This window comes from Ambystoma mexicanum, chromosome 7p (assembly GCF_040938575.1).
Source record: "Ambystoma mexicanum isolate Mex_15411 chromosome 7p, UKY_AmexF1_1, whole genome shotgun sequence".
Taxonomy (NCBI): domain Eukaryota; kingdom Metazoa; phylum Chordata; class Amphibia; order Caudata; family Ambystomatidae; genus Ambystoma; species Ambystoma mexicanum.
The window spans coordinates 946,496,346-946,522,892 of record NC_090939.1 but is presented as its reverse complement, the minus strand read 5'-3'; the positions used below and the strand labels follow the sequence as shown (position 1 = coordinate 946,522,892).

General features: G+C 44.6%; 1 protein-coding gene across 1 annotated transcript in view; it reads right to left on the bottom strand.

Moving 5' to 3' along the window:
- The window catches only part of EIF2S3 (eukaryotic translation initiation factor 2 subunit gamma), a 339,722-nt gene that overhangs the window by 162,733 nt on the left and 150,442 nt on the right, over positions 1 to 26,547 (bottom strand). The window contains exon 6 of the mRNA XM_069637284.1: positions 8,410 to 8,568. Within this exon, the coding sequence (XP_069493385.1) occupies positions 8,410 to 8,568 (159 nt within the window). The remainder of the gene's footprint in view (positions 1 to 8,409; positions 8,569 to 26,547) is intronic.

The following is a 26,547-nucleotide window of genomic DNA, read 5'->3' as shown; positions in this document are numbered from 1 at the left end:
TGGGCATTCTGATGGTCTCGAATCTATCGGTCCTCCCAAAGTCCACTCTATCTGGTCCCTTCACTATTGCACGACTCCTACATACCTCAGGGTTCCCTGTACCCCTGCGCCGTGAATTGTTTTGATTCAACATCATCTTATTGCGGTATGGTGATAGTTTATTCTTCCTAGCACCTCTTATCACACTTCTATCTTCCTCCTGTTCAGGCTGTATCATGCTGACAGATGGCTTGAGCGATATGTCCTTTACTGTGTTCTCCAAGGTCATTACATGTTTGTGTGTTCAACTTCTTTGGCCAATCTTAAAACTACATCAAGTGAGGGATCGTCTTCGGATCATAGTCTCTCTCTGACTTTACCACTTATACACTCAAGCATGAATTGGTCCCTAATTCGCTCCTCTAGTTGTCCATTGAATTTACAATTACGAGCCAGTTTTCTCATGGCTGTAACATATTGCTCCACCGTCTCATCCTTTTCCTGAACCCGTTTGCCAAATTTGTATCTTTCAAGTATGGTACTCATTTTTTTGTCATAGTGTCTATCGAGTTTAGTTATAGCTACTTCATATTCGTTCATGTCCCCTAATTCATCATAGCTCTGGGAGATCCTCAAATTTCTCCTGTCCAGCAGGACCTAGGCAGTGCAACAACAGATTTTTTTTCTTTCAATACTGTAAGTCGCGCCACAGACCACATGGGCATAGTGTTCAAATGCCTTAAGCCATCGCTTCCATGGAAGAATTGGTGGTTCTACTTCTGGCAGAAACATGTGAGGAGGTTGGACCCCTTGCAATGCCATACTATGCCTTTATTGAGTTACAAGAAAAAAAAAAAATCAGCGGCTATAAAATCGTGCCTGGAAAATCTGAAACCATCTTTGTTAGGCACTATACAAAGTAGACAGGCTGAGTTGTGGTTTATGAAATTAAACTGTCCACCATACACAGTAGTGCAGTAGACACCTCGAATAGTATGTCCGTTTCAGTGTTCAGACCTTTTATTGTGCCGTACTGGAAGGAGTATGGGTTGCGTAGCATGTGCCGTAACAAATAGGAACCAGGAAATATAAGCACAAGTCATTGAAAGTGTGACAGTTCCAATGTTGTCATAAATTGTTCGCGTTTCTCTTTCTTTTTTTTCTTTTCCGTGTACGTTCATCACGTGGTTTACACAGGCCTTTAACAGAGAGTCTGTCCTTACAGTACACTTCTATCACCGTAACTTTTGTAACCGGCAACTATTCGTTTCATGACTTGTTCAATGCGTAACATTGCCGGTGTTAGTTTTGTTATTATAGTATTTTACTTGAGGGGCGTGTGCAATAGTGGGAGGTATCGATGTGAAGATCAACGTAATTTGTATAAGCCGCCCTCCTTTGATCAGATTCGCTTAGCTATTGGCGGTGCGACCCGGCCACTAGTGCATGGCGTGCCTCTTCCTGACAGGCGGCCAATCCATACCCAGTACTCCTGAAGAACAGATGGCTGTGCTGCCGTGGGGCATTGATGCGGAATATATATATATATATATATATATATATATTTTTTTTTTTATATATACGTGGCGAGTGCAGCAAAGTCTTTATTTTCCTCTCAGAAAACAGAACCGCTAAGGGCCCAAAGGCCAAGGGCGGCTCCAACAGAGGCGGCTCCAGGAGGTGTCCGCAGGGGGAAGCCAGTGGCCAGCCGTCAACCAGCAACTACAAGGACCTGTAAGGTAGGAGTGGCCTGGGTCAGGATTGGAGCAGCTACTCTACCCCAGACTCCAAGCCACTTACCAAACCCAAAGTCTTTATTATTGTATGAGGTTTGGATTGCACCGATAGGCCTCTCTCCCACTATACAGATCTCAAATTTAGCAGGGGTTCTGTCTCCTGACTGCATTGTATGAGGTTTGGACTGCACTGGTGGGCCTCTCTCCCACTATACAGGTCTCTCAAATTTAGCAGGGGTTCTGTCTCCTGACTGCATTGTATGAGGTTTGGAATGCACTGGTGGGCCTCTCTCCCACTATACAGGTCTCTCAGATTTAGCAGGGGTTCGGTCTCCTGACTGCATTGTATGAGGTTTGGACTGCACTGGTGGGCCTCTCTCCCACTATACAGGTCTCTCAAATTTAGCAGGGGTTCTATCTCCTAATTGCATTGCATGATCTTTAGGTTGCACGGATAGGCCTCTCTCCCACTATAAAGGTCTCAAATTTAGCAAGGGTTCGGTCTCCCGATTACATTGTATGATGTTTAGGTTGCAATGATAGGCCTCTCTCCCACTATACAGGTCTCCCATATTTAGCAGGGGTTCTTCTCCTGATTGCACTGTATGAGGTTTAGACTGCACTGATAGGCCTCTCTCCCACTGTGCGGGTCCCTCAAGTTTAGCAGGGTTTCTGTCTCCTAATTGCATTGCATGATGTTTCGGTTGCACTGATAGGCCTCTCTTCCACTATACAGGTCTCTCAAATCTAGCAGGGGCTCTCCCCACAAATTACCCTGTAGGATGTTTAGACTGCACTGATAGGCCTCTCTCCAACTGCGCGGGTCTCACAAAGTTTAACAGGGGCTCTGTCTCCAAACCGCACTGTTTGGTGTCTAGATTACACTGGTGGACGTCTCTCCCCACTGGGCAGGTCTCTCAAACTTAGCAGGAGCCCTGTCTCCGAACGGCACTGTGTGATGATTAGATTGCACGGACAGGACTCTCGCTCACTATACAGATCTCTCAAATAATCTGACTGTGCTTAGTTCAGTACCCTACCAATCCCGGAAACCCTCCACTACATAACCCAACTAAATCCCATACCAGCGGACCGTTAACACCCTACCCCCCCCACCTCCACCGACAGTGCACCCTTAGGAAGCATACCCTACCCACCGACAGGAAACACTAAACCAGAGAACACCCCAGCGTATCCAGAGAAGGAAACCCGAGGTCACTGTGACCGCACAGCGTAGAGGACCAACTACCACACCAGCGCCTAGACTGAAAAATGGCCCGTACCAGAAAAGGACGCCGAGAAAGAACAAGATCGTGCAACAAGAGATGCAAACACACAACACCGACAGAACCCACAAGAAACAGCCCTACTGGAAGAAACCACGCCTAAAACAGCCACAACCGGAGCAAAATCCACAAGAGAAAAATCCTTATACCTCACCTCGCAACAACCACGGTACACCGACACCCCAACACGGAAACCTCTAAACATGCAAAGAATTTCCTGATACACGCGGAAAAAAGACAGGGACACTCAAGAGTGGGAGGGCTCCGACCCCATTACCCCTTACATTACAAGAACAGAGGGGCAACATCGATTTCCACTACATCCCGCACAACACGGCGAAGTACCAACAACCAGCATCACCACCAGCCACACAATAATCAGACCCAATGAAGAAACCACCGCTGATCGTCAACCGAGTAGCATCACAGCAGAAACACCAAGACTAATCAGCCCTGTTATCAACTTACTAGACCGCTTCAATGAAGAAGCGGCTGTCGCCGTTCTTCATCCTACCGACTTCAATGCGGAAACACCACGAGCAGACACATTCAAACTAGAGCAACAAATAACCTCAAAACAAAATCTCACCCAGAGAATCCACTGTAATCTAATAAAACACAAGGTCAATGTCCAAACACTCAACGGAAATATACAACCTCCTGTCAGAAGGAGGTATAGACATCCTATTTGTAAACGAAACATGGCTAGACGACAACTACAAGATCACTCAACAACTGCCGGCAGACTTCAAATGCATCCAAACAAACAGAAAATCCAAAAGAGGGGTTGGACTAGCGATCATCCACAAGGAACAACTGGCTATCAAAATGGAAGATCCACAACCCACCTGAAATTCATACCGATATACAGACCACCAACCTACAATACGACTTTCGTAGACGCTTTCACAGAAGCAATCACCACCCTAGCCATCAAGTACAATCATCTGATCATCCTCAGAGATTTCAACATCTGGTTCGACGAAGAAACCACAACCACACAAAAATCCTTAACCGCCCAACTAGCAGCCATGAACCTACAACTAGTCAAAGGAGCAACCCACTCAGCAGGCACACACTTGTCGCAATCTTCGCCAACAAGGACCTCATCACGACGGCACCCCCAATTCAAATTCTTTGGAGCAACCACCTCATTATTCCATTCATAATCACAACGGTCGCTTCGACAAAAAAAGCAACAAGAAAAACAACCCATCATGATGAAAAGAAATTGGAGAACCATAAAAAAACTCCAACCTAACCGAGCTCCTAGAACTCAGCAAACCGCAAGCATTAACCGTGGAAGAAGCAGACCTAGACATAAAAGTTGCCATACTTCATACCTGGATCGCAACAACCCTTGACGACATCACCAAAGAAAAGCCCTTCACCCCGTCACGCAAGAAAACTACAGCAAAATGGTTCACCCCACTACTCAAAACCATGAAAAGGAAAAAACCAAAAACTAGAATCTGAATGGAGGAACAACACCACCACCGCAAACAAATTGAAATTCCTACAACAGATCCGCGCATATAAAAAGGAAATACAAAAAGCGAAGAGGAAACACTACGACAACCGAATCTTCAGAGCACCAAATGCTCAAAAAGAACTATTCAAAATCATAAACGAAATAAAAAACCCACCGGCGGGCAACAACCCACCAACACCATCGACAAAACTTTGCGAGGACCTCGGAGACCACTTCAAAAACAAAATAACCTCCATCTAACACACCATACAAAACAGACCAAGTGTACACAGCTCAAACCCCACCGACACAGACTAGGAACACGCAAACTACAAAACTTCCCAGAAATATCAGTTGAGGCTTTCGTCAAACTGGTAAACCAAAGCAACAAATCGGGCTCTCCTGAAGACCCTTGCCCCCCCGGACATATATTCTCAAACAAGGAACCCCCATGGAATACCACAGAAACCTCCTCAACCTCTCAATCTCAACAGGTAAAGTACAGCAGGCCTTCAAATCGGCTTACATCAAGCCGCTACTCAAAAACACAACAGGAAACGTAGAGTACTTATCTAACTATAGACCCATCTCCAACATACCCTACATAGCCAAACTACTAGAAACGTACGTCTACCAAATAACCCAAGAATTCATAGAAGAGCATTGCCTACTAGACCAGGCACAAGTTGGCTTCAGACCTATGAGAGGAACCGAATCGGCTCTCCTCTCAATATGGGACGCCCTAAAAACAAACGCAGACTCAAACAGCACCACCCTGATCCTCCTTGATCTGTCTGCATACTTCAACACCGTCAACCACGCCATCCTCAAAGGGATTAGAAGGACTAGGGATAACAGACACTGCCCTACTATGGATTAAATCCTTCCTAACAAACAGAAGAGAAACAATATGGATGAAATCTTGCAAATCCAAACCCAGAGTCTCCACGTGCGGGAGTACCACAAGGATCATCCTTCGCCCCGCTTCTATTCAACATTTACATGTACCGATTAATCAAACTCATCAAAAAACACGGCCCACATGCTACAACTACGCCGACAATACTCAAATAATCTTCAACATACAAGACACCCGAGAAGAAAACATCACACTAGAGAATTGCCTTTGTGACATATTCAACTGGATGAACCTCAACCATCTCAAAATCAACACGGACAAAACAGATAATGATTGTCTCAAAAAAGGGAGGAGACATCAACTACATCTCCTGGCCAAGAGAGCTCGGCACCACACCAGAACCATCATCAACTGTAAAAAACCTAGGGGCCCTGATGGATAACCTCACTCTGGAGCCACAAGTAAACTCGGTAATCAAGAAATGTTTCTTCCTCCTGCAGCAGCAAAAAGGATCCTACCGTTCGTCATTCGCCAACAAAACACTTCCCATCATCGCTCTGATCATGTCCAGAGTGGACTATGCCAATAGCCTATACCTGGGCACACACGAACGACCTCCAAAAAAACTGCAACGCATACAAAATGCAGCAGCCAGACTCCTCCTCAAGCTACCCAGAAGAGAACACATCACACTGGCGCTAAAAATACTACACTGGCTACCACTGAAACAACAAATGAAGTTCAAGGCCATGTGCATCGCGCACAGAGCAATACACAAACAAGGCGCAGAATTCCGAAGCAACACTACGCCTACACCAACCGGCAAGAACACTAAGATCAAGCACCGACATACGCCTGGAACCAAAACCCTACAACAGAAAAAAACTCAGGATCGTCTTTCTCTCACCAGGCACCCAAAACATGGAATGACCTACCCAAGAATATACGGAATACAACAAACCACCTAGCATTCAGGAAACTCCTCAAATCATGGCTCTTCAAAGCGTAACCACGATGGAGATGCACTAGAATGCCCAGACATTAAAACAATGACAAAATATCTCCAACCTCAACCACTCTCAAATTGGACAAACACTCAAACCAAATAACCAACCAGTCGACAGAGCATAAGACATCATGGAAAATAGCCAATAAGGAAGGCTGCAGAGACTGGCCACATACCTAGACCCAGACAAAGGCCCCCAAGTGACTCCCCCACTCATACGTACCGGACGAACACATCCAAACCGGCAGACGCATCTAGATAGACGTTGGCCTGCGTCGCATCTGGATAGGATTGTTTGAAGGATACCATGCCCAGAAAAACGTGAATGCTAGCATGTGCCACGCCTAGAATTGTGAACACCAGCTTGCGTGGCGCTCGGATGGAGTTGTGAATGCTAGCATGCCCAGACCTGGACCAGTCCTCTAGTCAGCCTGCGCAGCATCTGGATGGGGGTGTGAGGGTTGGCATGACCACACCTGGATGAAGTCCTAAACATTGACCAGCGCTGCTTCTGGATGGGAGTGTGGGGGACGGCGGGTGTCGCACTCGGAGTCATGAATGTTAGCGTGGTAAAGGTCAGGTAACCCACTAACCAATATAAGCTCAAACTCTGCATACTTATCTCTCTCAAAAAACTCACAACCATCTCTCGCACAACAAGCCGCACGCACTTAACAATGCAACACAAGCCGGAACAACAGCACACGTGGACTGACTCTGATCCCCGCACCAAAGCTCAGCACCCGGTGTATACGGAGCTGAAGCTGCCAACAGAACACCACCCCTCTCACTATCCTACTCCCTTCTTCACCTTACTAACCCATCCCTACCTTTACGGTTTACAGATCCGCCTGGGGACCAATTCCGTTGGCGACGGTGCGCGGTACAAATAGCTTTAACATTTAACAGTACATTAGTGACGCTGGGAGAAGTCCAGGCTAAAATAGGTCATGGGATGAAAGCAGCATTTAGCCATCAGTGGCCCTCCTTTCCCTCCGAGCCTGTGACTCACCCCTTCATGGCTGTCATTATGCCCTCAAAGCGGTTACTGGTGGCACCGCCACGTTATATAGAACTACTCAGTCCCATTCCCCCGCGGAGAACAGCATGAAAGCGATATGGGAAAGACCTGGGTAAGCCACTAGATGAGACTCAATGGACCGGTTACTGCCAACTCACGAAAACCATTTCCCTCAATGCGAACCGGAGATTAATACAATTTAAAGTCCTGAATCACCTCCACTTTACCCCAGGGAAAATGGCGAAATTCAACTAGAATAAACTGGCCTGCTGCCCTAAGTGTCAGGCCATGGAGGCGGACTCATTCCACATGTACTGGGCTTGTCCACCCATTTTCCAGTTCTGGGTGAGAATGGTAGATACTAGTAACATACTAGACCCCCCCCCCCTCCACCCCATTGAAATATCTCCTGGGTGTTATTGGTAAGTTACCTATTAAGATAGGTAGACCTTTTAATGTGGCCAGTGAAGTTGCAAAACACAACATGCGATGAAATTGGAAGGTGAGGTCTGCCCCAACTGTACAGGCATGGGTTAGAGACTTGACATATCAATGAATCTGAAGAGGGCTACATCACAACAGTCTAATTCGTAAATAGACCCAATGACATATGGGCCTCATTCCGCCGCTACTTAGCGGAATGGCAAGGTTTGTCCCAGACTGAGAGGGGGGGACCCTGGCTTTGAAAGATTTAATATTGTGATCTATATGAAGTATTTGTACTTCTGCATCAAATTAAAAGAGGTTTCTTATTTTTAAATGTGTAACATGCTGTAAATGTCAAGAAAAAATAAAAAAATAAAAAAAATAAAAGTACTACATTGACTGCCATGTTGATATATTGTCCCATAACACCTTTTACATGCAACCAACTGATGCAACAATGTTGACCTCGTTTTTTGAGGCAATAATAACTTCATGGATTCCTATGCATGCATTAAACAGTGATAAAGAAAAATATAATCAAAATATAGAATATCAAGACTGACCTAATTAAGCGCTCCCAATGCACCATAAATCAGAGTTTACAAATGTTGAAAAACAAACTCACCCTGTACAAATGCAAGGATCTGTTCATACTGTTCCTTTGCCTGACTTTCCTTGACCAAATCAATTTTGTTTTGTAGAATTAGAATGTGTTTCAGTTTCATGATTTCTATGGCAGCCAGATGTTCAGAAGTCTGGGGTTGAGGGCAGGACTCATTACCAGCTGGAAGACAGGAGTTAACAGATAATCATTAGACATTGAAAATAAATGTAATATCAAGAACTCCCATCCACTTGAATGTAATGCACTTGTTCATAACAGGTCTTCATTCATTTGCAAATGGTAACTTTTTAATGCATTTATCTTAACTTGGTTCACTGGATTTATTGTAGGTGGTGGAGAACTTTGCAAAATTGTTTTGCAGGACACTAGTGCGCATGGATACTTTTAGGCAAGATTGGCATATCTATGATAAACCTTCCTGACCTGCGTCAACCAGATAAACCTTTTCTTAGACTAGGTAACTATTTTACCTTGTCCCTAGCCCCCCCTCACCTAGTCTTTTACTCTTTTTATGGGTGTTGGGTATGTTTTTTTTAAAGCCCAACTGGTGTGGGACTTCATAAGACTTCGCTTAGTATTAGGGACCCAACTCTTTATAGGCCTGTACTACACATGTCGGTAGAGTGGCTGAGCAGCCAGGCTCATTTTAGGAGGGCTGTGAGCTGTAGAGCAGTACCTTGAAATCAGATATCCAAGTAAACTCTTACCCACTTAAACAAGGTATATAAAATATAGCTAGCGGCCCAGTTAGAACCGAGTTCAGCCAGGCAGACTTACAGACAAAAGGACGGTGAAGTTTCACGCTCTTCCCTCACTTCCTGCCTTCCAAGACATACTGGAGACTGGGCGGGCTTCAGGGCGTTCACCCACCAAAGACAAACACACACAAAGGACCCAAACCTATTCTAAAGCATAGAGTAAACGTCCAAAAGGAATTGACTGCTAGGCAAGATTGTATGCAGTACCCTGTGGGAGACTGCACCAGCCTTGTCCTCTTGGCAATAGTTAACCCAACCTTTGGTATAAGCATGTACTACACAAGTTGGTAGAGTGACTGAGCCGCCAGGCATCTCAATAGGGTTAATGTGAGCTGTAGGGTTGCAACAGAGATTCACAGTGACAAGTATCCAAATAATACTTATACTCAAGGTTTCTTGATTACACAATTATTTAACAGTCAGTTTGAATAAGCCGTCTTTAGAAGGGAGCAATATATGTAACGCAATATACTTCAAAAATACACAGTTTCAATAAATCAGTAGATACCCATTTAGGATGGCACACAGATACTTCCTACACCCTGCGGTGACTGAAATAACTAGGATACTGCGGACATTGATATTTCACTGGCACATTTAGAGCAATACTGAGTTTGGTGTCAAAAGGACAATAGTTAGGGAATAAAAAAAGGTGAACACATATTGTTAAGCAGGTAAGTACTTTTGAACCCCCAATGCAAAGTAAATTAATCCTTTCCCAGCTACACACGTAATAGAATGTGCGACTTTTGTTGAGGGATAGTTAAAGTACAAATCCAGAGGATAGAGTCTTTCAGGGAGCCAGGACAGCTAATATCAATTGAGAAAAGTTTAGGGGAGCTGGAGCACTTCTTTAAAAAAGGTAAGTAAAAGACTTGTACAATGTTTTGGAAATCTTTGTAGAAAATGAAATTGCTGTTGGGCCACAAGCTGGGAGGCTTGTGAGGGGCAAAGCTGCAAGCAACTCTGCAAAGGCAACCAAGACAAGTCTCGACTGAGAGCTAGCAAGGCTACACAACACGAGGTAGGTAGGCACCCCTTAGCTTTACAGTACCTTATGTCTGAGGCAATTGGTTCCAGCTGGCTTCTGTTCCTATTGTAGGTCTGCAGATCCCATTGTTCCTGGGCCTCAGTCGTGGGGGCAAGAGGGAGCATATCTGGGGACTCCTGCACTGCGAATTGAAGGTCGGCGGCAGCAATGGTCAAACTTCAGATCAGCAGCATTTCACAGTTTCAGCTTCTCGCAAATGGCATCACCACAGGGTTCTCTGATACCTTATGGACTTTCCTCAGATCTGGGGTCCAGCACTCTGTTGAGTTGGCTCAGGCTTGGTCAGTCCTGCTTCATGGGAGTCCGGAGGATCTTCCCGGAGCTCCGGTCTGACAAGACACTCGCTCCATTCTGGTGTTCCTCTCCCTGGCAATCGGTTCCTGCAGCAGCAATGGAAGTACAGCCAGCTCCAAGAGGATTTCCAGACGAGTTCATCTTGGGGTCGATTGGTCCCACCAACCCAAAGGGAGAAGTCCTTTGCAGGGCTTATCTACACAAGGCGAATTCAGAGCTTCAGCACTGCAGCCGGGCTTCACCGAGCAAACCAACAGTCCAGGAGTTGCAGCAGGTGTCTCTTCCAAGTTTTTCTTCGGATTCCTTCGTCCAGCGGTCAACTGCCTCCAAGCAAAAAGTCTCACCTTTTATGCAGGTTTCTCCCATTCATTTGCAGACTAGCCGTCAGTCACACAGCAGGGTGGCTTGTCCACCAAGGACAGCCAGCCAACCACCTTTGTGTGCATTCCAGTAAAAAAAAAAAAAAAAAAAAATTACTAAGCACAGGGAGTTTCGGGCACCTCCCTCGCTTCCTGTACTGCCAGACGCACTGGAGCTAGAGGCGGGCTTCACCAGTGAATCCTGCCAAAGAAAACTAATAAAGGGACCAAACCTGGCTTGGCGCGCAGAGTAACACGCAGGGTAAATCTCAATAAGGACCTTTCCAACAACAAAATGGGCACCCGTGGGTGCTTTACTGCATCTGCAATTGCAGCCCGCGGTAGAAACACTCAATGGTAGTAAAAAGTAAACCACTGCCACCAGCCATTCATTGTAGAAAGGGTAACTTTCAAATGTTACATGAAACTAGACAAAAAAAGGGGATACTAAGTAACCCCTCCATCGCCCTATTGTAAGATAGTGTGTGCTGGGTCTAGAAAGTTAATAACTTAAGTAAAGTAAATTTCACTTCACTGCTCTTGCAAACAGTAGGTCAACCAAGAGAAGGTTTTCGAACCTTTGGGAAATCTGAAATACTTCCCTGTGCACTGAGGTGCTGTGTACAAATATGTCTATGGAGTTTATCAGACTCCAAAACCTAAAGAAACAGTGTTCAAATTAATGAAAAATACGAGAGTGGGAAAAAGGTCCCACTCTTTCCAGGATTGAAATAAAGTCCAGCAAGAAGCACTGGGGTTCTCTAAGGTAGAAGGGAATTAGCACATTTCTGAGAATTCTCCCCAACACTGACTAACGAAAATGGTAGAAAAAGACAAGGGCCATTTTAGAAAAATGGTCACCCAGGGGTGCTGTACTGCAACTGTGCAATCAGCCTGCTTGTAAACTGCACAAAAGGTATTAAAAGTAACCACTGCCTCCAGCCATATAAGACAGTGTAACAAAAAGGTTACACGAGAAGTGGGATGAGAGGTTACTAGGTAATCCCCTCAGCAATGCACATATGTCGGAGTGTGCTTGACCCACAAAAAAAAAAACTGAAACAAAAAAAAAGGTAAGAAAAGGTGATCCTACTATTCTTGGGTCCGGAAAGTACCCTCACCAGAGTGCTGGCCATTGCAAACGACGAGAATCCGACCAGAGAAATTCTGCCTTCTTTGGTACTCCTGAAACAGGTGGCAAATCCACAGAACCGCATCCAGCCACGAGGAAATCCTTGTCTAGAGCATTCCCCTTTATCCTTGCTGTAAGTCTTTCTAGTGTCCGGTCTTCTTGATTAAGGAATTCAACGACCAGGTTTTTGGCTGCAGATCCTGATGTCCTCCTGCTGACTTGGGTATTTACTTCCCTTAAGTCTCTTGTGATTCTGGTGTAGTTTTGCAGCGTTTTCTGTGATTGGGAGTCCTCTCGTCCAGTGCACTCAGGCCCCTGCTGAATCCTCCTAAGGTGCCTTTTGTGAAGTCCCTGCACCCTCAACTAACTCGTAAGTAAAATACTCACCTGTTTGAACAGTCTTCCTTATGACTTGTGCTACTTAAGAACCTATCCTGACACTGCCTGTCGGACACTAACACCATAGTATCCCCCCCTCCACTTCTGCACTGAACACTCATGCTCCAAGAATAAGGAAAATACTTAAAGGATTGGGCCTTTTGCCTAGAAGAGAGAATAAGTGTTTAAACGTTACTTGTAAAAGGGTTGGTTGGTTACCAACTCAAGAGTCAAGAGTTACAAAAAAGTTCTTACTTACCCTAGAAATGTTCTGCCATTCTGTGTGTAATAGATACATACATACATACATACATACATACATACATAAAAACTTTAAGGGGACGTTCTGGTTAAGTTGCGAAATTCACCAAAAAAAAGTTTATAAACATGACATTATGGTTCGAAGTAAAACCGAAAAACCCCTGAAATTGGCCAGTTATGGTAGGCTAAACAACCATAACTGCCCGCACCACTGTGCACTAACACTAACACCCAGGAAATGAAAGATGACATCACAAATGTCACTGATGACATCACATGCCTGGCTCACACTTTCTTCCATCACTGATGTATCTGGGGCAGGAACAGGCAGGAACTAAAAAGTCACTAAAGTATAGTACAAAGTACTATGGTGACAGCACAGATGACTTTACATGTCTAGCTTGTTTTTTTGTCCACTGACATATGTTAATGTTAAAGGACATTTGTATGTTAAAGTTAAAGGACATTTGTACCGTGCACTATCGCCACCAGAGTGGTCCTCTGGCGGCACTGAAAGAGAGCGGGGGGGGGGGCGGTTGGGCTAGTGGGAGGAAGCAGGAAAAGTGCAAGAGAGCAGTGATGTGCTGTTGACGGCCTCATCCCGGTGGGTCCGTTGGCTGGGCCTGGGGTAATTGTTAGTGGAGTTGGTTAGTTAGCATCTCTATCCTTAATTGAGGCGTTGGGCTTGTGTAGTCTCCGCTGATGCACCTGTCCTGATTTGGGTCCCTCCGAGATCCAAGGTTTGTTTGTTTTATTTATTTGTATAGCGCTCCAAACCCAGAGGTAGAAGGGCGCTTAAAGAAGACTGTTACATAATTGTGATATACAATTTTCAATATACAGCAATTTACAGAAAATACAGACCTTGTTACGCAGTGGGAGGTGTACGCACATATCTAGGTGGTACTACAGTTTCAAACACAGCAGTTTGCAGGGCTCACATATATGTGTGATCAGAAGGGAGTGTAGCCAGATATTTGTGGTGCTACTCTTTGTTGAGGAGCCAACCGATAACATGTTTCCTGAAGCTCTGGAAGGACTTAATAGTTTTAATGTTGAGTGGTAGGGTGTTCCAGAGTTGGGAGGCAAGTACTGTGAAGCTAGCCCCCCCAGCTCTTTTTAAGCAGAATCTGGGCAATGTCAAGCATAAAGTGTTGGAGGATCTAGTGGTTCTGGTGTCGGGTTTCATGGTGAATTTATTAGTTAGATATGGTGGGGCTAGGTGGTTTAAAGCCTTGTACGTGAGGCAAATGATTTTCAAATCAATTTTTTGACGTACGGAGAGCAATTTGCATGATTTCCTGGCAGAGGAGATGTGCTCACGCCTGGGGATGTTGAGTGCTGCACGTAGTGCGTTATTTTGAAGTACTTGCAATTTGTTATAGATTGGTTAGCGCCTAGGTACAGGCTATTGCAATAGTCCAGTTTGGACTGTATGAGGGCTCTAGCAAGAGTAAGGCAGCTATTGGGTGATAGAGTCTACTTGCCCTGATAAGCTTGCCGGTGTAGGCAGAGGCTGTGGCCATCATGTTGGTTTGTTTTGACTGGTTGGAGTTGGCATCGAGGTAAAAGCCGAGAGTTTTCACACTTTTGGCAATAGGGATGGTGTGACCGTTGATAATTATGTTGTTGTAGTAGTTAGGACTAAGTTTAGCCAGGTTACTGGGAGAGCCGACAAGGAGAAGCTCTGTCTTCTCATCATTCAGGCAGAGGCCACGAGAGGCCATCCATGCCTGAATGATGGAGAATATTTCGTTGACCCGGGAGACGTCAGCGTGGTAATTGCCTGTGATGGCGAGGGGTATCTGGGTGTCATCTGCGTAATTTGTGTAAGTGACACCCAGACGGTCCAATTGGTCAAATAGTGGTTTTGTAAATATGTTATACAAAGTGGGGTAGACACAGGAGCCTTGTGGGACCCCGCATGAGATAGGGATGGGGTCTGCTGCAGCTGTTGAGAAAACCCGCATGGTTCTATTTGCCAGATAGGATTGTATCCATGTGACGGCAGAGGAGGAAAAGTGAGCTGCGGTGGCTACAGAGGATTTTGTGATCAACCAGGTCGAAGCCCGCTGAGAGGTCTAAGAGGAGTAGGATCGCGGCATTGCCTTTCTCCTTAATTTCATCAATCTGACTTGAGGTCAACAAGGGCAGTTTCCGTTCCATGATGAAGTCTGAAGCCAGATAGACAAATTCCTAGCAGTTGGTTAGATTCCAGATATTCCTGAATTTGGAGATGGGCGACTCTCCAGGATTTTTAATAGGAAGGGGACTGTGGTGATGGGTCTGTAGTAGATTGTTTTTTCAAGTGTGGGAGAACCCATGATTGTTTTAGGTTGGTGGGGACTGAGCTATTGATACAGGATAGGTTGATAGGTTTAGTGATGAAGGGGGATAGATCTCTAGCTGCGTCTTTAATGATTTGGGCGGGGCAGCTGTCCCCTTTGCAGTTCGAGGGTTTCAAGGAGGTGATGATTTTTTAAACTTCTATCGTAGTTAATTTCTTGAATGTGAAGCCCGATTTGGTATTGATGGGCGTTGGTGAGCCAGGGTTGGTAAATTTGTTGTTAGAGAGTTGTTGGCATTTGTCCTCAATTTTAGTTTGGAGTCCGGTGATTTTGTTAAGGGCGTTTTGGATGCTGGTGCACCAAGGTTCGTCTTTCAAGCAGGTGTCAGTGGGTGGATTGGGATTTTCTAGTTCTTTTAGAATTTTAAATAATTCTTTAGTGGAGGACCTTGCCTGATCAATCCTGATGTTGTAGGCCTCTTTTTTGGTGTGAATCATCTCACTTTTGTATAGAGCGGATATATTCGTGAGATTTGATTTGTTTTCCTTGGAGGGGTTGGTTTTCCATGCGAGTTGTGCCTTAGCTTTCTTCCCCCCTCCCCCCCCCCCCCCCTCCCCCGAGTAGCTTGAGTTCGGGGGTGTACCACGAATTCAGATGAGCTCTTGGTTTGACTTTTCACAATTTCATAGGGGCAATGGTATCCATTGCCTTGGCCATGGAATCATTGAAGGTGTCAATCAGTAGGTTTAAATCAGCATTAGCTGGGAGTGTGTTGAGGGTGGGTAGGACCAGGGGTACAAGTGCTTCAGCAGTAATGTTGCATTTGTTCCTGGTAGGACAGGCTGGTGCCAAAGGGCACTTTAGGTAATACATGATTAGTGTTAACCTCAAGGAGGATGAGGTGGTGGTCCGTCCATGCCAGAGGTTGGGGGTCCTTACAGATTGTGTTGCAGTTGTAAGTTGCTACCCAGTCGATAATTCTGCCCTTCTGGTGGGTGGGGTGGACATTGAGTTGTGCAAAGCCATGTTCTGTTAGGGCATTAGCTAAGGATGCAGCAGGTGCATCATTGGGGTCGCGGTAACCAAGGTTAAGGTCCCCAAGGATAATAATTTGTGCTGGTGGCTTGGAGTTTTCAGCAATGAGAGATGTGATGTCTTCTCCAAAGACCCCGGGGGGGGGGGGGGGGGGGGGGAGTGAGGCTGGGGGTCTGTATATGAGGTGAAAGGTGATCGTGCGTGTGGGGGAAGTTTGCAGTTTGACTGAGTAGCTCGCAGCTGATCTGAAGTCTAAGTAAGATTTGGAGATGATCGCTACGCCTCCTCCCAAAGCGTTAGATCTATCAGCTCTGAGGATAGAGTATTTGTCTGGGATGGCTAGCGATAAGTGAGGTCTGGATGCTTCATGAAGCCAGGTTTCTGTTAAGGCTAGGAAATCTAGGTCATTGGTAAGAATGATGTCGGCGATTTCTGTGGGGTGGGCAACAAGTGATCTGACATCGAGCAAAGCTCCTTTTAGTGGGAGTAGTGTGGGCTTATTGGGCGCCTTGTGCTTCTTGTTAATTTTGGTGCTGGGTTTGGCAGTAGGCCTGCTGGTTGTAATGGGGAGTCTAGTGCCTAGTCTATTGTTGCGGGCTGTGAGATTAGGAGTGAGAGGGGGTCAGTCCAGGAGGCTTGGGTGGGGCATGAGGCTTAGTGTTTAGTTTGGTGTGGTTAGGTTCAGCACTGGGCCTGAGGTGGCTGTGGGTTGTGTCAGTGTTGACTGGGAAGCCAGTGTTTATGGGGGATGTAGAGGGCAGGTGATGAGTGGGTGGGGGGGGGGGGGGCAGGGGTGGTAGGAAGGGTGTGGGGCAGGGGATAGGGTGGTGTCTTGGACATCCGAGTTTGGCTAGGCCGTCCATGTAGGCTATGTAACTATTACCGCTGCAAGGTACATTGTCCAGCATGATGCAGAACGGGAACATAAGGGCGAACCAGGTGATCATGGTCTGGCTACGAAGGTACGTAGTGCTGGAGGCTTAAGTTGAAGCGCTAGTTGGATGTGCAGCCCAGGCAGTGGCTTGCAAATAGCTAGTTTGGTCTGGGTAGGGGGCAGACCTGTAGGGACGTATCTAGGTGCAAGTAATACCCTCAAGATAAAGTGCAGTGGGGCAACTTCTAGCGTCAGGATACAATGTTTATGCAGTGGGGCAACACCTAAATTCAGGATAATACAGTTGGCTAAAAATGCAGTGGGGCAACACCTAAATTCAGGATAATACAGTTGGCTAAAAATGCAGTGGGGCAACACCTAAATTCAGGATAATACAGTTGGCTAGAAATGCAGTGGGACAACACCTAAATTCAAGATAGTATAGTGTGTGATTAGACAGTCTGAGCATACATACTTAGGTAGGCGTAAAATAGACACGCAATGATGTGCAGTAGGTGAGATGGGATGGGATGGGGTACACTTGGTGCTAACTTAGGTGTCAAGGCATGGCTATAGGCTAGTTGCACAAAGTAAATGACTAGGCACAACAATGAACCTACTGCAAGTTTCAAGTATCAGGCACATCAATATTAGGCACAGCAGTTGGCTGAATACTAAAATGCAAATGTCTAGGCACGACTGAGAAATTAGGTGTTCATCTAGGAGTCAGGGCACAGCCTTAAGCAAGATACACAATGCAAGTGAACAGGTACCGCAGTGAGCTAGAGGCAGAAATTGCAAAGTGGAAGTAGTCAGAGTTCAGGTGACAATACCTTATGCTGAAGTTATGCAGATATGGCAATGTTTTGCTGTGCAGCGTTCCTGGCAGAAGGCAGAGTCAGGCATAGACAGGCTGAGACCGAAGTTGGCCTTGGTTCCTTACTCCTCTTGTCCCCGCCTCCATCAGGCTCTCTCATAGCCCCACCTGTCCTCCCTTCATACTCCTGTGGCCAGTGCACCTCCCAATGTCAACAAGTCAGGTTGTGTGCTGATTTCCACAAAAATGTGGTACTTCGTGGTAATTAATGGGTGGGTGGGGTAGTTGACGGGCTCCGTGCGTGTTGCCCGAGTTCCAGTCTATCCGGTGTCAACTGTCCAGGTGCCGTGGGAGCTTCCCCGTTATTTCTGGGGCTGTCCGTGTCCTTTCCAGTTTAGTCATCCTTTTCTCCATTTCGGTTTTCAGTTTGGGTCAGTGGTGTTGAAGAGCCAGGTTTTTAGTGATTTCCTGAATTTTAGGTGATCTTCTGAGTTTCTTAATTCTTTTGTAAGCCAGGTGGCTTTCTTCACTGTCAGTCAGGAGTGAAAGAAGGTAAAAGTTCTATATTTGTAGTCCTTCCCCTTCTCATGTGTTCTTACAATACTTTCCTTAGGTTACGGTTACATCACATCATACATATGCATATAAGAAGGAGTCCAGAAAAACAAGAATCTTTTCTGTGCATGAAGTTAATTAGGTCGGGTATGAACATTTTGTATTAAAACTGCAGTGTTTGGTGCATGCTTTACGTTCCCTGTATATGTGTATATTTGTCTGCATTGTGCTCTCTATGTTTTTGTGAGTAATAGCGTAATTATGCAGTAAGGGAAGCCTACCTAGATACTTATGTTTCACAGTATGTAAACATTTGTAATGGTAGCATTTATCAATGTAGTATGCAACATGGGAATATTGCAACTGTTGCACCTCTGTAGTGCATGCTGCACACAATGTCTACATTTCTTCATGAGCTCGTTCATGTATTGAAAGAACTCAGTAATGGATTGGTTTGTTTTTCATCAATGCATTGCTTAATGAACTAGGTGGCATATCTTAGTTCTTCAATCATCTGATATTTTTCTGCCAATGAAATAATTACAATCCCTTGTGAAGCCTCTGCATGAAAACTAAACGTACATGTGATATCAGTGATGTCATCAGTGACATTTGTGATGTCATCTTTCATGTCCTGGGTGTTAGTGTTAGCAGTGCACAGTGGTGCGGCCAGTTATGGTTGCTTAGCCTACCATAACTGGCGAATTTCAGGGGTTTTTCGGTTTTACTTCGAACCATAATGTCACGTTTATAAAGTTTTTTTAGTGAATTTTACAGGTTTTTAGTAGGGCAACTTAATCATAACGTCCCGTTAACAATGTTTTTTTTACAGAATATAAACTTTCATCATGTGAATTTGGGAGATATGTACTATAATTCCCTTACTTTATATACATGTAACATAGAACATACTGAACCCCCTGGCTAATGATATTTGAAAGGCACGGACTGAGAGCCTGTCTGCGGACGAGATCAACACTACCCAAACAGTCATGGGGTATCTGAAATTGTACTATTGTGCCATATGAAAAATGCACAAGTTTAAGAAGAACAAACATTATAAGTACTAATAAGTAACCAATTGAACCTACACGTCTCAAACATTACCCATGCATTTAATTACCATGTAGAATGAAATGGATTATATCTAGATAGACGTTGGCCTGCGTCGCATGTGGATAGGACTGTTCGAAGGATAACACGCCCGCGCCTAGGAAACGTGAATGCTAGCTTATGCCACAATCAAAACCGTGAACACCAACCTGCGTGGCGTTCGGATGGAGTTGTGAACGCTAGCTTGCCCACTCCTGCACCGATCTCTAAACACTAGCCTGCGCCGCGACCAGATAAAAGTGTGAATGTTGGCATGATCACACCAGTATGGAGCCCCAATCATTGGCCTGCGCCGCGCCTAGATGGGAATGCGAGGGCCAACAAGTGCCACTCTCCCCAGAACCGCGAGTACTAGCATTGGTAAAGGTCAGGTAACCCACTAACCAATAAGCTCAAACTTCGCATACTTATCTCACTCAAAAACTCACACAACCATCTCTCGCACAACAAACCGCACGCACTTCACAACACATAAACCGGAACAGCACACATGGACTGACTCCAATCCGATACCTGCACCAAAGCTCAGCACCCGGTGTATACTGAGATGAAGCTGCCAACAGCACACCACTTCTCTCACTATCCTACTCCCTTCTTCAACCTACTAACCCATCCCACCTTTATCGTTTGCAGATCCGCCTGAGCGCCTGGGGACCAATTCCGTTGGTGACGGTACAAATACCTTTAACATTTAACATTTAACGTAACAAAAAAAGATATGCCTCCAACGTAATTACCTCACAGAAATTGTGCAGCCAGGAGCGACAGACGCACACAGCACAACGAAGACAAATTACAAGAAAATAGTAAGTGAACTTCATTTTTCTTATGTGTGTGTACTTTTTTGTATGAGGTGCAGAAAAAATAATGTATTTCTGTATTGACATAGAAACGTGCAGTACTTTGGTGTGGCTGGAGGAGAATTTTCCGTATGGGGAAATGTTGGAAGATAACGATAATAATAGTACACACTTCACAGCATAAGCAAATAGTCAGTATTTTATGGGCATTTAACATATATATATTTATTTTTAACAGACCAAGTTAAAAAATAAGACAGTCCAAAGGACACAGAGCAAGACAGCCTGAAACAGATAGAAGAGAAAATGGACATACTAAATGAGAATTTTAACGGGTTAAGGCAATTTGTGGAGGAATACGTGGGAGGAAAAATAAGATATCACTGTCCCACCTGTACCTGACCCCCTTCTCCATTTCCTAGTGAACCATCAAGAAGAACAAACGTTTTGACGAAACATCCATCCCTTCAACACCCCACAACCAGCCTGTTTTAAACCCTAATTCCCCTAGATTTGTTTCAGTATCTGCTTCCCCCTCTATTTCTCTGGATTGATTCGTTTCAGTATCTGCTTCCCCCTCTATTTCTCTGGATTGATGTATGAGTGTGTATTAAACATTTTTGTATGTTAATTGTAGTGGAATGGTTTGGATCAAAAACTTTTTTTTTTAAAATGTCTGCGGACAGCACTATTCGGGCTGGCCATAATCAATATAATATGGATATTCTAAGGGCAATACATCTACCCGTACCATTCGCAACCAAGATGGAACTGATCTTGGAACGCACCAGCTGTCCAAGTTGTCCGTAAATGAACAGAAAGTGGGCGTCCTAAGGACATTATACCTCTCCGTACCGGTCACAACCAAGATAAAACATGTTCTTCGAACACATCAGGTGTCCGGGATGTCTGTAAATGAACAAAATGGGAGTGTCCTAAGGACACTATACCTGTCCGTACCGTCCGCAGCCAAGATGGAACTGTCCGTAGAACAGGCGCGGTGGCCGGCATGTCCGTAGTCAAAGAAAATGGAGGTGTCCTAAGGACACTGTACCTGGCCGTACAGTCAGCAGAACATCTACGCACATGCGCACCACACCCATAAGTACTGCGAACATCGCGCCTGTCCATAACGGTCCGTCTCACTTGTGTCGCACTTTTAATTCGTTTCAGGACCCGAACACTGTCCGTAGAACCCCCGTGCGCGCGCACACGCACACAAACACACACACACACACACACGTCCGTTACTCTGCATTTGGTGACACCCACTCTGAGCGTGTGGCCTAATATTGCGCAGTTTGTCTGCTTCCGCAACATTTCAAAAGAACTTCTACAGAAATGGGAAATTATTTTACAGTATAAAATCACCATTTCACATGTGCCATACAATGGCTCTACCTTTCAACATATTGTTTAGAATTTTTGCAATGCTTTTGAGTGATCGATATGGTCACGAGGCACACCCCTCCACCCCTATAAAAGGCCACACCGCCAAACTCATCTTCATTGTACTTCTGGCTATAGCAGATTGAGTTTTGCTGCCTTTACTGCTGTAGCGAAGTAGGCTGCTGTTGCTTCATTAGCCTCAGCACCACCCCCAAACCCTCCACCGCCACCACCTCCCCAAGGGCCTGCAGAGGGGAAATACGCATGAGGATGTAGAGAGCGAGGAAGAAGAGGAAGAAGAGAATGAGGTGGAGGAACTCCGCACTACAAACACTTGCCGGGAGTGCTTGTAAAAATGTTGGCAGCATAGGAAATGTCAACCTTTGGCAACATTTCCAATACAGAGAATTAACAGAAAACATGCGTCAATCTGCAGATCTCACTTACGCCAACATTTTTAAAAGTATTTTAAAAGTATTAGAGTTGGTGTAATGTAAATTGTATGGCCTTAATGCCAACTCTTGCAAGCCATTTCAAATTCAATGAAACAATGTTAAAAAAAGAAATGCAACCAATAATGGAAATTTGCTCCACAAACTGGACGTACATGGTATGACACTATCCATGTGTCAGCAAGCCACAACAAGACTAAATACCTTAGAAAATTCAATCTCCAACACAGCTAGGTTGGAATAAATATTTAAATTATCCTTAAATTGTAGAGTAATGCTTAAACGTAACCTTGATGTGGAGCAAGGGCTAGTTAATGGGGCACTGGGTACAGTTGTTGGCTTTCAAACATACCCACGTGACGACATTCAGTTTGTCAATATCCGCTTTGACAAACTTTCAGAAGTGAAAAGGAAATGCTGCTCAACAGCTCGATTCCTTATCTTCAAAGACATGTATGTACGTAGAGAACAATTTTCTCTAACTCTTGCATATGCAGTCACCATTCTTAAATTCCAAGGTCTAACCCTAGACAAAGCATCGATAGATATAGGAAACAGTCTTTAAAGAAGGCATGAGCTACGTAGCACTATCACGCTTGCGTACACTTGACGGTCTATTTCTAATCAACTTTGATGCAAGTAAACTGAACGCTGATATTCCTTGCATTTTAAAATACAATAGACTGCGTTCACTGTACTCCCCCATCTGAAATCATATCCTGTTCCACAAAAAGGAAAACGTGGTAAAAGAAAACTAATTGAAAAAGAAATGCAACAGAATCTGACGGCAAATCCTTCAAAGAAAACAAAAGAAGCTAAAACTTCAATTACCACAAGCAAAGAAGAACCTATTAGGGAAAGTAAATCAGGTCCTTCTTCAAAGAAGGAACAGAAACTCAAAAAAGAAAATAATCACTCAGAGACAGAACTATCTGGTCCATTCAAATTTTCAAATGAAACTGGTGTAAGTTGCTACGCAAACGTAGCAATGAATATTCTATTTCAATTTCCACCAATTGTTAACAATATTTACTTACACAGTACAGACCAATTGTGTTTGCAAATTAGTCCTTCATAGAAACGCAACAAACATTCCTGACAACACGTATAGTGTTCGTGGAATAAGACAAGAATTGGACTACTGTGCTGGAATGATGAGATTGACTATAAACTCACAAGAAGAATTTCTAATGTACTCATTACAAGTAATGGAAAACAAAAACATACCTATAAATTAAATGTTCCAGATTTCATACATGTGGAAACATACATGCACTCTGTGTAACAATGGGACACAGGAACAAATCCCAAATGAGCGATTTGTGTATGTATCCATACCTAATTGTGAATCCATCCCATTTCAGCAACTTCTACAGAATGCAAACCATGGCAGATTATGTACTATCTGCAATTCAGATAATCGCTCCACCTTACTGATAAACACATAGTAACTACATAATACTTATGCTTCTACGTTACAATGCAGATGGTACCAAAAACAACTGCAAGCTGACTGGATTCACACATGGTCAAGTGTCACTTGGTAACAAAACCTTTACAACAATAGGTATAATCTACCACGCAGGAGCCACAACCAATGCAGGTCACTACACTGCATATATTAAAAAGAAATGTGGATGATAGTACCATTACTCTAAAGCAGAGATTGCCAGCTAATCTTACAAACGCGTATTTAATCTTCTTAAAGCCAAAATTAAATAACTAATATGTACTTCAACATTAAAAAAAATTCAAGTCAAAGACTATAAACAGTTAAAATACGCCAACAGGTATCTAACTGCCCAAGAGTGTATAACCACACAGATAAATGAACACCACAGATCCGTAACCAAAAAATACAGTTAGAATACGCCAACAGGTATCTAACAGTTTAAAAAATCTGCAACAAGCCAACATACATAACATTAATCAGAAACAAGTAAACAATCAAAGGAAACAAAGAAATAGTTTGTAGCATAGCAAAGAAAGGTTTTTTTTTAATCCGACAAGGATTTTTTTTCCCCCAGACCCAAGAATTTGAAAAACAAACGGAAACGGAGCAAAATGCACAGTGCACTGGTTTGTAAACTAAATATGAGGGTAAAAAAAAAAAAGTTAAAATGTCTATTGTACAATGTAATAAGTCTTTATAAAATACCAACACTAACATGCTCTTCTCTTTTATCACAGAAATTAAATAAGGATATTTCCACCAAGTACTAAAGTCATGTAAGAAATATATCGAATCTCAACAAAGTAAAATTTCCCACATGTCATAAATATTCAAATCTATACGTCTAATCTATGGCAGTAATATGGTGCAGTGGCTGTAGGCAGATCCTAGAGTCTTGGATGTATAACCTACAACCTAAACCCTGCGGCCAAGCAACTAAGACTGTAGGTCCCACCCACAACCATCGCAGCCTATCAAAACCATGGTGACTTATAACTTCACTGCTTATAACTTTGGTCTTGGGTGCATGATCTGCGGCCATGCACCTAAGACTCTAGGTCGTGCACACAACCACCGCACCACATCACACCCATGCAGACTTAAAACCTCAGTGCTTATAACTTCACAACCACTACAGCAGATCACACCCATTGTGGCTTAAAACTTCACTACGTATAAATTTGGTCTTAGGCCCTCCCCACAAACACCCGATTGATATGCAATACTTCAGGTGCATCTATTGCTGTGATATGCTGCAGTGGTTGTGGCCAGGGCCTAGAGTCTTGGGAGTATGGCCTACGGCCAAGCACCCAAGACTCTAGGCCCTGGCCACAACCACCACAGCTTATCACATGCATGGTGGTTTATAAAATCAATAGCACACCCATAGAATGACACATTTTAACTGCAGCATACACTAAATTTGCACCCAGGACTCTAGGCCCTGCCCACACCTACCAGATAGATATTCGATTGTATGGGTGTGATGTGTGAATTTGATATGCTACGATGGTTGTGGGCAGGGCCTAGAGTCTTGGGTGTGTGGCCTACAGCCTGCGGCCATGCACCCAAGACTCTAGTCCCTCCCCACAACCACCTGATCGATGTTCGATACTAGGGGTGTAGCTATTGCTGTGATATGCTGCAGTGGTTCTGGCCAGGGGCTGGAATCTTGGATGTATGGCCATAGATATTCGAATCGATAAGTGTGCACTATATAAAACCCATGTTGGCTTATAACTTCAGTGCTTATAACTTTGTTCTTGGGTGCATGGCTTTCGGCCAAGCACCCAAGACTGTACACCCTTCCCCACAACCATCTGATCAATAGGCGATACTACGGGTGTATCCATTGCTGTGATATGCTGCAGTGGTTGTGGCCAGGGCCTAGAGTCTTGGAAGTATGGCCTACGGCCATGCACCCAAGACTCTAGGCCCTGGCCACAACCACTGCAGCATATTACACCCATGGTTGCTTATAAAACATTAGCACACCCATAGAATGAAACATTTTAACTGTAACATGTACTCAATTTGCACCCAGGACTCTAGGCCCTGCCCATACCTACCAGATACATAATCGATTGTATGGGTGTGATGTATGAATGTGGTATGCTGCAGTGGTTGTGGGCAGGGTCTACACTCTTGGGTGTATGGCCTACGGCCTGCAGCCATGCACCCAAAACTCTACGTCCTGCGCACAACCACCGCACTATATAAAACCCATGATGCCTTATAACTGCAGTGCTTATAACTTTGTTCTTGGGTGCATGGCTGAAGGCCATGCACCCAAGACTGTAGGCCCTGGCCACAACCACCGCAGCATATCACACCCATGGCGGCGTATAAATCAATAGCAGACCCATAGAAACAACATTTTTTAACTACGGCATGTACTCAATTTTAATGTTCGCTAACACCACGCGTGTCCTTATAACAGTTTCAAGTTGCCTGCGCACAGCATGGACTGAAGTACTATCCTTATGAGATCCCTGATTATCAGTACTTCCAAACATCCCGGACAAGGCAGGCATAGGGAATACATCATTAACACCTGCCGCCTAAACAAATACAGTATTTCACCCATCTCTTACTCTCTGAACCTCCCCAAGCACTCTGACACACCAAAAAAGTTTCCGAAACAGCATTTCACCTCTGGTCACCACCGTGCTGTCGGCGGATCCAAGATGTCAGGCGCATCCAAACAATCCGACGCACATCACGGCTCACTGCAGCCAATCGGCAGAGACATCGCGTATCCACGGTCATGACGCCAGCCCCTTAGCCAATCGGTATCTTGTCCGTGGAGCGAACAGGGAAGTGTGACCGCGGAGGGGACATAGATATCACACATTTTTTGAGACATACTTTTTGGTCGTTTTAAAAAGGAAACTACTGGGCGGATTGTCACCAAATTTACAAAAGCACGCTTTCGGGACCAAGCCCTGCCGCAAATTTGGTGAAAAACCGTCCAGCGGTTTGGCCTGTAGGCGTGCGCAAAGTTTTTCCCCCATTCAGTCTATGGGAAAAAAAGATATTTTGGGACCCCCCCTACAACTCCCCCCCGCCCCCCGGACCAAACTTAAAATTGAGTGACCCATAAACTTTTTTTGCAAAGTTTGGTGAGGA